Source organism: Saccostrea echinata, unplaced genomic scaffold (assembly GCF_033153115.1).
Source record: "Saccostrea echinata isolate AGI-Se365-2 ecotype Australia unplaced genomic scaffold, CSIRO_AGI_Sech_v1 ptg000030l, whole genome shotgun sequence".
NCBI lineage: Eukaryota > Metazoa > Mollusca > Bivalvia > Ostreida > Ostreidae > Saccostrea > Saccostrea echinata.
The window spans coordinates 31,215,949-31,234,741 of NW_026889779.1; the positions used below are offsets into that span (position 1 = coordinate 31,215,949).

Sequence of the window (18,793 nt, forward strand, 5' to 3'; positions counted from 1 at the left end):
TGGTAAAGATTTTTTTTAAGCTGACAAACTAATTCTTTAAAAAGCTTCATTTTCCATACACTTCCAATTAAAGTCCACTTAATTCCGCCATGAATATATTAAATAATTCAGAAATATGTGGCAAAAATAATCATTTGTGATAGAAATGATGATTTCAAAGAAGTTAACGAAATAATATCTGCTCCCCAACAAGTGACGTCACATTTTGTGCCTTGCGGTCAGAGGTCATCCGAAAAGTATTCATGAGAATGTTCAGGAGAGGTGTACATAGAGAGAAAACTTAAACTTCTGATCTAGATGACATTTCTAGAGAATGAGTGTTACACATACAAACGGATTTACTCCGGCCAGCGAAGCCTTGAAAGCCAGAAGAAAGGTAATCTGTTACGTTTGAAAAAGAGACTGGATTAATCAAAGTAGTGAAACTTTGGTCTTTGATGTACTTCTGATCAATTTGTAATCTGAAAGTCTATGTATGAAAGAAACTAATAACCGAAGCTTTCGAAGCATGCGTTAAATAATCATATTCTTCTGTATGACCTATGACAGTACATGTTCTTCCATATTCTGCATTCATATGACATGATTTTTGAGACTGAAAATGCCAGAATATGTCTTAGTCAGTATAACTAATACATTAGTTGACTTTCCCTTACATATATATAAATATGATGAATAAGATTTTCATAGTAATATGGTGTATATTAATTGAATTAGAGCTTCAACCAGTATTTTCAAATGTTGAAAATGTTTCCCATATACCATGAAATTATTATAAGCTTACACAGAGAAACCTTTATGAATTGATCGTGCTGATGGTGGAAAACCGTTCTGTTTCTCCTTCCTCACTCTCTAACTACATTACTTTAAATTTTAAGTAGGCCGTACAAAGTATAAAAATGACATCTTGATTTGTTCTCTCTTGACATTAATTGACAATGTCTAGATCTAATGAAAAGTTACATTTACCATGTTTATAATTCTGTATTTTAAAGATTAGACCTGAGTGTAATGTTCTGATTTCGGAATTGTGGTAGACAGTTAATCATGTTAATGCCATGTTCACATAAACACTTCATTTCCGAAACCTAGGGGGCCAGTTTTCTACGTGTACAACCTATAAGAAATTGACCCCCATTGAAAAATGACCCCTATCCCAACAGAGTGATATTAGTTTAAAATAGATGGACATGACTTTAGTTTACCCCTCAAAAACCAGATTCCTGCATTAACAATCAGCATTATAATTCTGAAGTTGGTAATTTAAAAAACTATCGCATTCGAGCCACTTGTTTGAGATGGACTGAAATCCAAAGTAATGAAATATTAAAGTGAAATTAAAGATGTGGCTGTAAACCAGGTTTACATGTGTCGTGGCATCAAGTCAGCTCTCTATCTGACTGTCTGTCAGCCAGGTTAATTCAAACTCAAACCAACTCATCTCAAATGCAAACATCAACTTGTAACCAATAGGACTCTTGGTTCTTCAGTGAGGGGTGAAGTCACATTGCACCCATAAGTTAATTGTATTAAATTTGTCATCATCTTGGGGGATAAAAAGAAGTAGAGGAAAAAGATTTTTGTATCAGAAATAGTTTTTATAAAGCCATCAACCTTGCAGAATATACCCTGCATTCGTCAAGGAGAACTTTGTTGAGGGGATGTCCCTTTCAATTACTTTAAAAATACATCAGCAAGAGAAGGTGATGGGAAAAATTCCAGATATCTGTGTCTAGAAAGGAAATATCAGCATGTCTTATCATGAAGATAACATTTTGAATGAGGAATTAAGGGATACGTAATAATTGTCCAGTTACTCAGAAGAGAGTCCCATGCATTGGTATGTCAGCTATGGAGACCAGAGCTTTTATAAATTGTGAAAAAATTCATGAACTCTACGGTCTGTTTCTATGCTGATTTGACCTTTCACATGGTGCGTTTTAAAGAAAAAAACTTTTTTTTTCTTTTCAATAGCTCTGTTAACAGGTATTTTAAATGATTTAGTGTAATTACACAGTTGTACACTCACAAAAGAAGTCTGTTAAAAGAAATTTATTACATTCATCATGTTCATAGGAATATCAGATTTAATGTAACAAGAAAGGATATGAACGCCATTGAATTCATGATGTTAGCAGCAGATCACCTTTCTGTTTTGAAGGGGGCTGAGTTTAAAAAGTAAAGTAGGCTAAACAGCAGCTATTGTTATATTATCTGTATCAGCGTAATCTTCAAAGAATTCACGGGGACTGATTTACAGGGATACAAGCAGGGTGACATGGAATTCTGTCAAACTTAGCTAGATACCTGAATATCTGGGGAATTTTTTCACTTGTTTTGTAATCTGTGGACTGCAGACATGAACGGAAAGGTAGAGTTTTGTTGCTTTTCTATTTTATGTTGAATACTGAAAATTCAGTTTCTGTATTAAGTAAAAATGTGTTGTCTCTTTTCCTTTTCAAAACTACAAGCTTAGATTTGGATGTGTTTTTAATTTACATAAAATAAACTGAAGGCCAGTAGTTCTACAATTGAATACATCCCAGGCTGATATAACTCAGATGAATTTCTGTAGGTAAAAGGCTTAATTGACTTTAATACATTTTTAGAGACATTCATTAAATCTTTGTAACTGTTGATGAAAGCTTTCACAGAATAAAATTGAGTGACAGCTATTATTCAAGATAGTCCATTTGATTCCCTAAGACCACCAGGTGTAGAATACATGTATGATGTAATTGAAATACTTGGAAAGCCTATAAATCATTCTGAATTATATCTATTTTTCTGTACTTTTGGAGCTACGTCAACTTCCTGGTCTGTTGAGCTCTACAAAGTATGACCAACAGCAGAGAATTTTGAATTTTTTAATTTGCTATGCATTTAGTTCATCTGAGCCTTTTTTTCCTTCTAATTTTGTTCGTCATGGATGTAAAACAAGACTGAAAAGGTGCTATTTGAGGGAACCCCCTCTCACTCACCACCACACAGACTTTTCAGGCCTTTTTATTTATATATCAAGGAATACCAGGGGGTATGTTCCCCATAGTTGAATTTCCCCATTTCAGTTTCCCTCTTGTATGACTTATTTGTTTATAGAGTAAAAAAAAAGCCAGCTATCTCTCAGACAGATCATACCTAAGAATCACTACAAGGACTTAAATACCTGAAATTAAAAGAACTGACCTAATTCCTGGAAGGAATATGACACAATTTTAAACTTACAAGTAGCACTGAAGGTCAGGTTTTCATTCACCTTTTAAATGACAGGTTTATATTATAGTTTATTATAGATAGGAGCTGACAATAGATTGGAAGTCTTTGTTTAGACTTGTATGTATTCTAAGCTAGAATTTGCAATGTGTATTTTCTTGAATTTTTTCTTACAGTCGGAATAGTCCCGGATATTTTTTTATTACAATGAAATTCATGTGGTAATGTGAATAAAGTTAGCTTTATGGTAACCTTTTTCAGACAGACTGCATAATTGATATGTTTTTCTTTTAAATGAAATGCATAGTCATGTGTTCTGGTGCAATCACAACAAACTTTCATAAAGATCAAACTAAAACTCAGAATTTTAACAATCAGAGTTTACCTGTATGTGCTATGCTAACTATAAAGTAAGGTTGACCTGAGTGGATGATCAGTCTATATGTAAATGATCATTTGATAAAATCACCATAGATTTCCTTGTCTGGCCACATACTGACCAGAGTGTGGGCGTTTTATGGCTGCAAGATCACAGGGGAGAGCTATCTGTACACTACCCTTGAATAACTCGTATCCTTGATTGTTTTGGAGGCCTGGCTTTGCTATTGAGATTTTTTTTGCTCTGTAATTTGGCAACATAAACATATACACATCTAGCTTTTTTTTCTTCTTCTGAAGCCAAGGAGTCTAAATACATCAACATCATCTTGATAAAATTGAAGTAACAATTTTATTACTGTTGGCACCAACCCCATTTCTGACAGTTTAAAGACATGTTAATTATAACAATCTTTTCAGGGGGTTTAGTTTGATTAAAAAACAAGGTTTGTTTGGTGTAAGACAGTTACTTTTAACAGACGGATCTTCGCAACAAATAGACGCTTCAAATCTTTAATCCATTACTCTAGGTTTTGAAACACAATGAGCCTTGCTCTCTTTGGTTTGAAGATGTTGTTTTTGTTGATGTCAGTGTAATTATGAGGTATATTGTTTTTACAGGGTTCTGATCCACTCATTTCTACAGCCAGAGGCAAACTTCAGTCCCGCAGATCCAAGGTGAATGATCAAATAAACAGAGAACTTCGTATGCGAAATGGAGCTGAAAATTTGTTTAGGTAACTGAACATTTACATAAACACCCAGTGAAGTTTTCAAACTGTACTAAAATTATACATATATTAGTACATTATGCACAAAATCATTTTAATTTCATTTCATCTACATGTACTTATTAAAACAATAATTTAGCACAAAGAGTATAGGTCCCAGGTCCAATCAAAGTCTGTTCAGTGATTTTACATAGACTTTGCAGATTTGAGTTTCTTGAGTGATTTGCAATTAGAGTAGTATTGACTGCTCCAAAGTGTTAAGGCATGAATCCCTGTAAAAGTTTAGTCATGATAAAAATGTTTGTGAAAGGGGGCACTGTTAGTACTCATGTAAATATTTTAGATATTTCAAGCATTGAGGAATTAGGGTTAAAATTTTGATCTGACATCATGGACATATGAGAAATGATATTTACTAAAGAAGGACATCATTTAAAATGTTAAATATTTACAACACCTCAGGGGAGTTGTTAAAATGTTAAGGTCTAAAATAAATACCTCATACATGTATTCATTAAGTATTTAATATGGTGTGACTTATGTAGGATATTTGTATAAAATTATAAATTTATGTCTTAGTTGAAATACTGAGAAGTTTAGTTAAGTTCAGAAGTATTAAGTTAATCCCCATTGATGTGCAGTACAGATTCAATCCTGGCCCTAGAGTTATTTTGACATGTATAATGTGTAATATATGCAAAAAACAGACAGTCCTAAGACAGTGCATTATTAATGAATTTTAAATAAATTGCGTGCTCAGCATTTCAAAATGTGTAAGTCTATGCACTAATTAAAAGAGCTTAAAAAACATAAAGATTATTATAGCTGTATTCAGAAATACCGGTTCAAGAAAATGTAATTCTGCAAGGTTAGCAAGGAAATGCTTATGTGGAAAACTGAAAAAATTGACAAGTGACTACCGGTAATAATTGCCAAACTTTCTACTCAACAACTTTTTCATCCTTTAATGTTAAAGAGCATTGTTACACTAATGGACCATCAAATTTTCCATTGCTAAATCTCTAAAATAGGAGAAAATGGTCAAACTTACAACCCTGTAATTTTACCACATTTACAGTAATTGTAAAACTGTTTGTTTTATGTTTAATTTAAGGTAGGTCCAGGCTTTCAAAAATTTCTGTTATTTATATATATACCGGTATATATTTTTAATTTAAATATTCAGAAAAAAAAAACAAAACTCGTAAGCTTATTAAAAAGCCCATATAAGACATACCTTTTTCTTGCATATTTTCAATAAATGAATGAGTACATACATGTGTACTGTAATAAATTACTACTATTCCAGGGCCACTGGTAACAAGAGACTGAAGGAACTCGTGGCTGTAGAGCTGTCATTCTTCAACTCCAACATCCAGTTATTGAAGGAGGAACTGTCTGATCTCAACAGCTCAGTTCTAGTGTACCAACATGACAAGTAAGCATAAGTGTCTGTTAACCAGCATAACTAGAAAGCATTGATGTAAGTGTACCTAAGACAAATGACAAAAAAGATTAGTTTACCATACAACCACTAAGCATCAGTAATTCAGTATTAAAGTACCTTATGACCAGCAAGCAATAGTGTTCGGGTACAACATGATAGTTAAGCATTAGTGTCAGTGTTCCACATGACAAGTAAGCATTAGTGTCAGTGTTCTACATGTCAAGTAAGCATTAGTGTCAGTGTTCCATATGTCAAGTAAGCATCAGTGTCAGTGTTCCACATGTCAAGTAAGCATTAGTGTCAGTGTTCCACATGACAAGTAAGCATTAGTGTCAGTGTTCCACATGACAAGTAAGCATTAGTGTCAGTGTTCCACATGTCAAGTAAGCATTAGTGTCAGTGTTCCACATGTCAAGTAAGCATTAGTGTCAGTGTTCCACATGACAAGTAAGCATTAGTGTCAGTGTTCCACATGACAAGTAAGCATTAGTGTCAGTGTTCCACATGACAAGTAAGCATTAGTGTCAGTGTTCCACATGTCAAGTAAGCATTAGTGTCAGTGATCCACATGTCAAGTAAGCATTAGTGTCAGTGTTCCACATGACAAGTAAGCATTATCGTCAGTGTTCCACATGACAAGTAAGCATTAGTGTCAGTGTTCCACATGTCAAGTAAGCATTAGTGTCAGTGATCCACATGTCAAGTAAGCATTAGTGTCAGTGTTCCACATGTCAAGTAAGCATTAGTGTCAGTGATCCACAATTCAAGTAAGCATTAGTGTCAGTGTTCCAAATGACAAGTAAGCATTAGTGTCAGTGTTCCACATGTCAAGTATAAGCATTAGTGTCAGTGTTCCACATGACAAGTAAGCATTAGTGTCAGTGTTCCACATGACAAGTAAGCATTAGTGTCAGTGTTCCACATGACAAGTATAAGCATTAGTGTCAGTGTTCCACATGACAAGTAAGCATTAGTGTCAGTGTTCCACATGACACATAAGCATTAGTGTCAGTGTTCCACATGACACATAAGCATTAGTGTCAGTGTTCCACATGACAAGTATAAGCATTAGTGTCAGTGTTCCACATGTCAAGTAAGCATTAGTGTCAGTGTTCCACATGACAAGTTATCATCAGTGTCAGTGTTCCACATGTCAAGTAAGCATTAGTGTCAGTGTTCCACATGACAAGTAAGCATTAGTGTCAGTGTTCTACATGTCAAGTAAGCATTAGTGTCAGTGTTCCACATGTCAAGTAAGCATTAGTGTCAGTGTTCCACATGTCAAGTAAATATTAGGGTCAGTGTTCCACATGACAAGTAAGCATTAGTGTCAGTGTTCCACATGTCAGGTAAGCATCAGTGTCAGTGTTCCATATGACAAGTAAGCATTAGTGTCAGTGTTCCACATGACAAGTAAGCATTAGTGCTAAAGTACCAAATGCCAAGTTAGCAGTAGTGTTGATATACCATATGACAAGCATAAGTACTAGCATACCATATGACAAGTAAGCTTTAGCGTATGTGTACCATATAACAAGCATTAAAATTTAGTGCTAGTGTACCATATGGCAAGTAATCATTTGTGTTCATGTACTATATGATGAGTAAGTATTTATGTCAATGTACTAATTAATTTGACAAGTAAGTATTAGTATTAGTGTACCAGCATGGTTGTATTATTAATGAATTAATGTTTTAAAAAGTTTTTCTTTGCCAAATGTTTTTTTCAGAAATATCAAAAATATATTTTGTGCTATGAGTTAACTTGCATAAGTATACACCTAGCTCTTTATGAGAATATTAGTCAGGACCACAATACGAGTGTTCTGTGGTTAAGAACATTGTTTATGTCTGTGTTAAATTTGTTGTTTGTGTGAAAAAGTCATCCAGTAACATCTCATTAGCACCATAAATGACTTGTCAGGCTTCCTGTCCACTGACCCATGGACAAATCCATCACGTCCCTAAAGACCAGCACAAAAATCTCCCTGTTCTTTGACACAATCAAACATTTCTTGTATGTTTTATCTAAATTTATCACCGCTTGTTATGAAGTATGGGTGCATTTCATCAAAATTCATCACTCCTTTTAATAGAGTGGAACTTAATTCAGTTATGTTTGTGAACTTTTCTGATTATCAGCAGTAGTTATTTCTAAAATAATCAGTGGAATATTCTTTGTTGTACTTTCATTTTATGTGTATTTATTCAGAGCATTTTTCTTCTCTGTTAGGTATTATATTCTCTCATTCATATGTTTATAAGCTATATATTCTTTGAATGACAAAATCTTTTCAAAAGAAATAAAAGAATGATCGAGTAGAATTTATAGATTTTCTAAATCATTGTTTACGACTCCAAAAATGCAATAAATTTTGTAAAAATCCAGGAGATTTAAAACTACAATGAAAATCGAATATTTGTCTAGCCCCTTGATTGATGAAGTATTTCTGACTTTGGACACCTTAAGATTTATATAATTCTTTTAACATGCAATGTTTTGTCTGGTCTACCTTAGAAATCTGCAAGTGTTATTGATTTTTTTTGAAAGACGTGCATCTTAAGAAACCAAACATGAATATGGAATTTGTATATTGAAGGCATTTTAATGATACCAGCTTATGCCTACAATCACAGAAAAACTGTTCATTTACTGAAATAGTAAGGAAATGTGTAAAGAAATAAAGTTAAATGAAGTACTAATATCCAGACATTCTTTAGAGATGAAAACTAATTACTCCACAATTTTAACACATGCCTTGCATATTTTGCCTACAATTTTGGCATACTATGAAAAGAGAAACCTCACACCTACCTGTTAATTATATTTACAGTCTTACATATTAAATTTTCATACTTGGTTTAACATGATGAAGTAAACAAGCATTTCTGTTGAATCTGCAGGAATTGGGCATAGTATATAGTACATGTATATCTTTGGCCTTGTACCAGGTACATATCACTTGCAGTTCACAAATAATTATGTTACTAGTAAGAATAAATAATGATTTACAGCTTGGCAGAGAGTTGCTATCTAAGTAATTATACATCAAGATGTAGACTGCTAGTGATAAATAATATTCTAGTACATGTAGAATGCATATGAATATGCTAATTGTTGCCATGATGATGTTCTTGGAGTAATAATATACCGGTACTGCAGCATACAGGACAGACTTTTGGCCTACTTAGTACCAGAAGCCAGTACATGTAGATATCAAACACCAAAACGATGCAGCAAGGGGTACTGCTCACGTATTACAAATATTACATGTAGTCAATACTTTGAACCACCAACACCTTTATTGGCATATTCACCCACTGAGCCATGTGTGTCTCTCTAACAATGATCCGATCACTGTATGGCAGTAGATCATATGATGATGGAGATTTGCTGGTGTTGGACTACGGTAGACACAAATGATTTATATGGGTACAAAAAGTGTCCGTTCTGGAGGTCATCCACCAGGGAGTAGGGGCATGAGAGAGGAGTCGTGTCAGACTTATTGTAGTACAGATGGTCACTATTTATCAAACTGTCAAAGCCTTATCAAAATTTGTCACTTATATGGAGTTTTTATGATGATGTTGCATTATTTTATTCTCACTATGAATTTGTCAGAATTATCACTCTAGAAAAATTACTTTGTATCAGCTCTAGAAAAAAGGTGCAGTATTTCACCATCTCTGTAATTATAGTTGTCCAGGTCTAGATTTGATAAATAGAGTCTCCCTGTGACACACCAGTATGTCAGATGGCCAAGATTTTATTGAAATTAAAGTTTGATTTTGTCAGCTAGCTGTGTTCTTTTAATAATTAATTTGACTTCTCATAGGCAGGTTAATTTGCATAGTTTGAATGTTGAAGTTGCAAATGAGCCTAAATATTTATAAGTTAAGTTATTTGCCCTCCAGTACATATAATAACAATTTAATTATCTTTTTAGAATAGAAAGAATTTCAATTAGATAATTATTTAATTGACTGGTATGTAGAATATACATACATATTTTGCCTCCAGTGGGTAGGATTTCTTTGAACAAACATTCCGGTTCTTTTTACTTTTCTGTAGAACAATAAAATCTTATTAAGTGTTAGATGTAATGCCATTAAAATGAAATGCAATTTTTTAAATTTAATGGTAGGTAATATAATGAATATCTTGACAGATGTATAAATTAGTAAGTGAATTTTTCATCAACAAAGCTGTAAATATGTTAATTATAGTCAGCTTTCACTTTGTTCCCGTTTATAGAAAACTTTTAAATCAGAATTGAACTGATTCACTTGACATACTTCTCATAAAGAAACAATTTGACCTCAAGGGAAATATATATCCTATTCCAACGCTAAGAAATGCTCGGTCAAGCTTTAGAATTCTGTCTATATCAAGCCCAGTGGTCACACCATTATAGCTAATTTAATTGATGTAAGTGTCCAAGGGCTCTTTTTTAAATATTTTGACTCATGAACTGATCAGAACAAGTCAATGTCTAGCCATGATTAAAAGAATCATTTATGTGTATAATGATTACTCTATTAAGTATAAGCGGCCCTAATCATAAAAAAGGTGTAAATTTGTCCAATGAAGCATGACTGTTGTTAGTACACTACAAGTCATTTTACATTCACCTGTTGGGGGTGTGAATGAGGGAGGTGTCATTATTTTATTTTTCTGGAGGTTTCTAAGTATTTGCGGCATTTTTAAAATTTTCTGAAATGAGTCGTAAGGATTTTTTATGAAATGTGATAATTTTTTCCCAGCTAAACAAATAATATGATTGTATGCAAACTTTCTTAAATTGTTAAAATATGAATGTAAATGAATGGTAACTTTCATAACTGCAAATATTAATTGCCCCTCTTTTTAACTTTAAAACAAGTCATGTTTAAAATTTATTTTCAAGTGAGGTAGAAATATATTATTAGAAATGCAATGTATTGTCTTATCTTTTTATTTGATATGTTACACTGGGTAATAATAATTAAGACATCAGATATCACAGAATATTATAAAGTTTGAAATCAAATGAAGTGTATATACTTGTTTTATGTTTTTCAGTGGTACACACACAGTTCCCATGATTCCTTTGGGCCTGAAGGAGACTACAGAGTGTGACTTAGCTGTACCCATTAAGGTCACTATAATTTTCAGTTATACCAAATATTAATCAGTATACATATTACATTAAAATTTATCAAAAAATGTTAAACATCTGATGTCAATTTTATCCATTAAAAACTTTACTGTGTGTGACTGCGCTTGCAGTGAATATTTTGGCTTATAGTTGCAGCCTGTATATTTCATGACTTTGTATGTTTATATTAGCCCAGTGATGCCCCAATCACTAATTTAGCATATAAAACTCTTAAGAAATGAATTTTAATAATAAAGAGTTCAATTTTTCTTTGTAGGACTTTATTTTGGAGCATTACAGTGAAGATGGGACTCGGTACGAAAAAGAAATCCAGGAGTTATGTGACCTCAGACAGGTAGATGTGATAAGTACTTACATTTGGTTTAATTAGCAGGTGTATTGTATCCACTTGATACCAGTTTATCCACTTACTATAAGTACATGTATATCTGTTACAGATTAGATTAGATTACCTCTCCTATAAGTATATGTACACAAGGAAGACTTATCATGAATTATATAACAATAGTTTCATCTCACTGTTAAATATTTTAAATATTTGTGCTCAAAACATGGATATGGTGTAGTTATTAAATTAAGAGAGGATAATCAATTGATTTTGTTTGACATTGCTCTTTCAGGACATGCGAACTCCACAGCGAAATGAGTCTGGGGTTGAGTTGTTGATTGAGTACTTTAATCAGTTACACTTTATTGAGAGGAGATTCTTCCCTCCTGACCGAGTTCTTGGTGCTCACTTCCACTGGTATGTCTTTTTGATCCAAAGAGGCATTTAAAAAATTACAATAAAAAGAGAAAAAAAAAAGTTTCAAAAGAAGCAAAGGGAATCTGTTTCCATTAAACATGTAAATATATTTTTGTAAATCCTTTTTATTTGCTTATTTAAAAAAAACAAACAAACAAACAAATTACTATCTTGTGAAAACAAGATGTGTTGAAAAATTGGTGATTTACAGTCCTGGTATTGTCAAGAGATTTGTAATCTTAAGGGGTTTTTTAAGGTATAAATTGAATAACTGTGTGGTTTTTTTGGCATAGGTATGACTCTCTAACAGGTGTACCCAACACACAAAAAACAATGGGCTTCGAAAAAGGCAGTGTTTTATTCAATATTGGTGCTTTATATACACAGATAGGCTGTAAACAGGTAAAATATACAGATATGTATGTGTAGTGCTTATATTTATTTATAAATGCTTATTTATGTTAAATTTCAAGAATATAAGAAAAGAGAATATTTTAAGGGAAATATTGTGTTTTAATTATAAGTAGAAAAATCATAGTGTTGCTATAAACTAGCATAAAATGATGAAACCTTAATAATTAATCTACTTCAGGATAGGACAACTCATGCAGGAGTACAGGACGCCATCAGTAATTTTCAGAAAGCTGCGGGAACCTTCCGCTATTTACACAATCACTTCACTAATGCTCCCAGTATGGATATGCAGCCCCATACACTGACCATGCTTATACAGCTAATGATGGTTAGTAATTCAGTGTCAGATGTCACAAAAATATTTATTAAATAACAACTTTTTAATCAGCTAGTATTGAAATCATAACTATCACATGGAGTTAACTTGTCCTCATTTGTGTATGTTAATTTTGATTTACTAGTCTTGAATATTAAAACAGTGCAATATTTTTCATGCATCAAATTTTGGGTTACAAAGTTCAAGCAAATGTAGCATAAAACATATTGTAGGAATGGTATTTAAATACACGATCTCTCTGTAATATAATTTTATATTGACTCTCTACCATTTACCTGTATGTATATGTTATCTGTATGTGTAGAGTCAGGCCCAGGAGTGTGTGTTTGAGTGTAAGGTGTTGGGTGGTAATACCAATGGACTCCTAAGAAATGTCAGATGTGCTCAAGAAGCAGTAGTGGTAAGTATATCTATATTAATAAGAATTCAGAAATCGCTTGTACAATGACACTGATTTGATCTGTGCTATTCCTTGTACCTGTATTTTGACACCTGCTTTGTCTACAGGTGTCCCAGATGTATGATGACACAAAGTTACTGATGACCGCAGAACCGGTCAAGGACTACATTCCGTACTCATGGGTCTCCATGGCGATGGTGAAATCTCAATATTACATGGCAATGGCACATACTCACATGGCAATGGCTATCATAGACTGTTCTGGTTTGTCTATTACTGTCTATTAATGAAACATATATCTTAAAGTACTTTGCCTTTGAAAAAATGTGCAAGTACATGTATTTGTAATCTGTAGAGATCGCAGCTTAATAAAAACCATGAACTTAGAAAAACCAAAATACTATAGAAATATCAAAAATTATTAAATCATATGTAATAATAATGATGTAATAATATTTAGAGATGTTGCTGTTTTGAAGCATTTTAAGTTATATCAATGGTACAAAATATATTTTGCAGATGAAAATGATAGTCAGTCTTTAACTGAATTCATGGAGGCTCTACAGAACACAAAGGAAGTGGACACAGAGAACAACAGACTGAGCATGCCTCAAACTGAGGAGGAGAGAATTACACTGGGTCAGTAAAACAGCTCAGGGAGGTATCAAAATATTGTTCAGGGACAAAAACTAAATTCCATATAAGAGAGATACAGGTCCTTTCACTGATTGCAGCTCAAGCCCCTCTTGGGTTTTTTTTAATAAAAATGCTGACTTAAAAAGAGTATTTTTTTTATTTGCTTTGTCTGAAGTGAAGTTAATTGTTTTACAACAGGAAAAGCTCACCTCAAAGGTGCACTCAACTGCCATGAAGAGGCTCTCAGATTACATGACTTGTGTAAACAACTGAGAAAAATCGATACCTTTCAGGACATTTTAAAGAAGGCCCATGACAGGTAAACTCGGGCACTTCATTCTGATAAATTCTTGAATAAAATTTTGATTTTTAAAATAGATGTTTCAAAACTAAAGAGTGTTTATCTTCACTATGGTTTTTCATTTTCCTTGTTTTATGATGTGAAACAGGTGCTTGGAGAAGTTTTCATCTTTGGAAGAGGAGGATGATTTTACAGAAGTTCTGATGTTTCCTAAAATAAACCCCAAAACATCTCAAAATGTCTCCCCAGTTTCTCCAGAGTTCAGAAATATCAGTGTGGTAGACATTTTCAAGAGACTGGTTAGCAGTAGTTTCTATCCACTAATCTGGATTTTAATGATTTTAAAAATTATCATTTCTACTACTTAACTTTATGTACATTATGTTGTATACAGAGAGATCCTCTGTACATTATAAACATAAGTGAACTTATTGATACTCTACTTTTAAATTTAGGGCCCTATAACAATATTCAATGCCAAAAATGAATGGTCTGCACCAAGAACAGTAACTCTGGATCGTAATCCGGATCAGGGATTTGGATTCAGTGTCCGTGGAGATGCTCCAGTCCGTGTAGCAGAAATTGAACCAGGCAGTGTTGCTGAGGTACAAGTATATCATATTCTATCTTCATTATGCCATCTTACTGAATATTTAATTGGCAGATATTTATCTAGAAATTCTTTACATCCTCTTTTCAGGCTATTTTTACTTAAATATTTTACATACAAATGTATTTTGTATTTCAAAGAATTGTTGAAGAAATGTTTGATTTACCTTTGAATTTTTTAATGAATTTATCACCTAATATTTTACAAATATTTTGAAGACTTGTAGAAGAACTACTTAGTTTAAATAGTCTCTGCTAATTGTTCTTTTTGATTAGGTGGGCAAACTGAAAGTTGGAGACTTGGTAGTAGCTGTAGGGGACACAGACACAAAGTGGGCGAAACACGACGAAGTAGTGAATCTTGTCAGACAATGTGGCAACCATTTAGTTCTCAGACTAGTCACCCCCAACATCCCCCAAGATCAGGAAGCTAGTCACTCAGGCTCATCCCCTGGGACTCCACGTGCTCCCTTACGAATGCAGAGCCCGAGGGAGAGCCTATCAACTCAGAGCAATAAATCAAATCGTAGTCGACTTAGTGCACCCTGGATATTCATGAGGAAAGGTTCTAAAGAAAAGCAGGATAAACCAGAAAAGAGCAAAGAAATGGAGGATGGGGAGGCTTTCCTTCACTGATTAGCATCTGTTCTGTTTGATATGATTGGTTAGTGAAATAATCTGTTCTGTTTGATATGATTGGTTAGTGTAATATTGTGATGTCATTTCCTTGTCAGAGGCTCCGCCCATTGACCTGACAGCAGCTAACACATTTGTGTAAACAATAAGTAAAGGTGATGGTGGGGAAAAAAGAAAAAAGAGAGGTTTAATATTGTTCAATTACCCCCCCCCCCCCCCCACACACACACACCCCCTCACAAACAAGAAATAATGTTTGTGACTTTCTTTGGCAGATTTTTTGTATTCATACAAAAGATGCATTTTATATTGCACCTGTATGATTCAGGGGTTACGTGTCATATCTGTCATTTTATTCAGTTTTAAGATGTCGTGTTTCAAAGAGCTCTATATTAATCCATATAGTGTGTAGCTTTCTGATTTTACTGATCAGCAAAAAGTGAATACTTGCTCATATGAGTCCTATGTCCAGTTCTGTCCCCCTTGTACTTCACTCCGAGTGCTCAATTTGGTGGCATGTTTTGCTGCCTTTATGTATTATATACCAGTGCTTATGGAATTGCCAAACTTTCATGAAGAATCAAAAGCATTTTGCCTCAGTGTAGGTTTAGTTTACTTCAGTATTCTTTTTCATTAACTAGAAGATAGATTTAAATCATTTTTGGCAGAGTTATGAGTATTTTTCTAGCTTTTGAATTTAGGCTTTGAAATATTGTACCCCAAAGTTGTTATACAAGTCATATTTTTACAAATGACATACAGGTAGCATTATTATTGTTACATGCTGCTTTTGAAAGTCTCTATTTTGTAGAATTGATTTAATGAACAAGAAAATCACAAAATTAAGATAATAGCAACAGTCATGAAATAATAATCATACATATACATATATTCCTGGGGTAGGAGGTCATGTGTAATTGAAATGTCATACAGTTTTATGCATACATCTCTAAATCCTTGCAATGGTGTATATTCTCTTAGCCGGTAGAAAAATTGTCTTTAATCAAACCGTGTATGCATAATGTAAACTAAAAATCAATATGGCATTGATTGTACGTATAGGTTGTAAATGGTGTACTCAGTATATTTACAATATTGAAATCCATTAGCCAATGTATAGATAGATAATAATCTTTTTTTTTTTAATTAATATAAATGGAAATATTTAAGTATTATATTTTTATAACTGTCTAGTTAGTCAAAAGTTCCATATCAATCATATGTAATCTTTGTTCATTTGTTTTTATGCAGTTCAGTTTTGGATAAGATAATCAAAATTTTTCATATCTGTACGTTGTGATAAAAAAAAAATATTGACTTAAAAATATAGTCCAGATAAAAATATCCTGACATGGCCTTATTGATTATATACTGTCCTTACAATTTATAATGAAATTTATAAAAAAGACATGTTTATCTTGTGTTGTCTTTTAAATGTCTATAAACTAGAATAGAAAACACAAAGAGATTGAATTAGATCATTCATTACTGTATATTTAAATGCATATTTAATCACTAATACTAGGATTTACTTAAGCTTGACCTACAGTGAGGAAGCAATTTATTTTTGCAAATAGACATTTTTATACATTTTCAGACTTTCTAATTTATTGTCAACAAATCACACTGCATTTTATATGGTGGAGGTGTTTTGAAATATTGCTTAATGTACAATTATTGCAAGCACTTACAATGATTGATTATTTTTTTTATGAAAACACCTCTACACAAGTCAAGTGTGCCAAAATATAAATCATATTGTGATGTAGATAGATAAGGTTTTAAGTATTAAGACTGTATTGTGATAACTATCATACATCTATTTGTGTATTGTTAAAGTGTCCACATATATATATATATTATATATATACATATAATGTTTAGAGTATTTATATACACATGTACATATATTATACAAGCCATTTGTTACTTGTGTAAGTTAATATAGGATAGAGTTTGCATTCTTGGTTCATCAAATGTTCTTCGCAAATTTTGCAGTAGATAAAAGTTACTGTCTCTGCTCTGTGATGCTTCTTATATTTAAAAGAAAGCAATGTTTATATAAATTTACTAAGATTTAGAGCAAAAGCAATCAACATTTATGTCCGTATGTTTTTATGTCAAGTTGATGTTAAATTTTACATTTACATATGTAATTACACATCTATTGTATACCCATTTCAGTACTGAATGTATGTGTGTATAATTGTTTATTAATGCGAGGGAGCTTTTTCAATACTCAATGTACAAGAGAAAGGAAATACAGGAAAATATTCTGTCTGACAAGCAATAAAATATTATATATCATTTTTCGATGAGTTGAACTGTTGTTTACAAAATGGAAATGCATTTTTAATTAGTTGATATGAAAGAACTGTGGTGGTGAGACAGGTTTGATCGCCTGTGGCAAGATAGCTCAGTTGATAGAACACCTGACTAGTATTTTAGAGGGTTTGGGTTTGAATCCTGGTTTGGTCAGTTGCATTTTTCTCCTTTCCTTTTGCACTTCTCTACATATCCCTAGACCAGGCTAATGTGGCGGTCAGACAGGTTTGATCTATGATGGACAGATAGCTCGTTTGGTAGCACACCTGACTAGTAATTTAGGGGGCTCGGGTTTGAATTCTGGTTTGGTCCGTCGCATTTTCAGCTCACCTGTGCTGAAATTCAAGTGGGCTTTTCTGTTAATATTTTTGTCTGTTGTCCATCAGTCAGTAAACTTTTCACATTTTCCACTTCTTCTCCAGAAGCATTTGGCCAATTTTAACCAAACTTGCCACAAAGCATCTTTGGATAAGGGGAATTCAAATTTGTTCAAATGTAGGGCAACACCCTCTTTCAAAGGGAGATAATTAAGAATTAGTGAAAGGTGGCATCTTTTAAAGAAGCGCTGGGCCAAAAAAGTTGAAACTTAGTACGGTATGTGAAACTTCACTACCTTAGGATACTTCCATATAAATATGACTAGTTAGGACTGCTGTTCGTAGGAAGAAAATTTTTTTGAATTTTTTTTTTTTTTATGTATACCCATGTAAAACTTTGATCACCCATTGTAGCTCCACCTTAATACTGAGCTCTGATACTGGGGTGATGATTTGAACAAATGTGAATATACACTAACTGTAAATGTTTTAGTATAAATTTGACTGATTATGGCTTTGCTGTTCTTGATAAAAATATTTTTCCTATATGTAAAACTTTGATTGCCCATTGTGGCCCCACCCTACCTTGGGGTCATGATTTGAACATACTGTATAGGGGATTAATTTCACGGGTTCTAATTTTCACGTTTTTCTCTCCTCTGACACGATCGCGATTTGTTGAATTCGCGGAATTGTTATATAATAAAAGTTACCTCCCTTGTCTATAGCTAGAACGACATTAATCAGCGTTATGTAGTCATTTTATGAACGACAGGGTTTATATAAAAAGTTACATGTAGATTTAATAATTTATTGAGGATTAATTAAAAAAAGTCAAATGACTTTCCTATATGCTATTACGATGAGTGCATGGCATGTACACCCCAAGATCTTCTTCCCGAAGGGATAATACATCGCGGTGAAAACCACTGGACGGTTATAAATGTTAATGTAGGTCGACGACATAGTATCCTTCCACATCATCAGCAAGTTCGATAGTTATTTGAATGACTTTTTTAAAACCAAAATGTCGATAAAAACTAATACGCATGATAATGCAGGTAACGAATACACGTGGTAACATCAGTTACACACGGGTAATCAAAACCCATGACCCACGTGTTTTGATTGATGAAACATGCAGC

The 18,793-nt window shown here is 33.2% G+C and overlaps 1 protein-coding gene across 1 annotated transcript; it reads left to right on the top strand.

Annotated features, from left to right (window-relative positions):
* The first annotated feature begins 229 nt into the window (after positions 1-229).
* Positions 230-17,318, top strand: LOC133197707 (rhophilin-1-like). Its single transcript, XM_061333870.1, has 15 exons — positions 230-376; positions 4,213-4,328; positions 5,632-5,760; positions 10,832-10,907; positions 11,185-11,262; positions 11,549-11,673; positions 11,967-12,075; positions 12,266-12,415; positions 12,729-12,824; positions 12,932-13,088; positions 13,344-13,463; positions 13,659-13,779; positions 13,910-14,060; positions 14,217-14,366; positions 14,647-17,318. Exons 1-15 carry the CDS (start codon positions 314-316, stop codon positions 15,004-15,006), a joined length of 2,001 nt encoding a protein of 666 aa, XP_061189854.1. The 5' UTR covers positions 230-313; the 3' UTR covers positions 15,007-17,318.
* Positions 17,319-18,793: the final 1,475 nt, after the last annotated feature.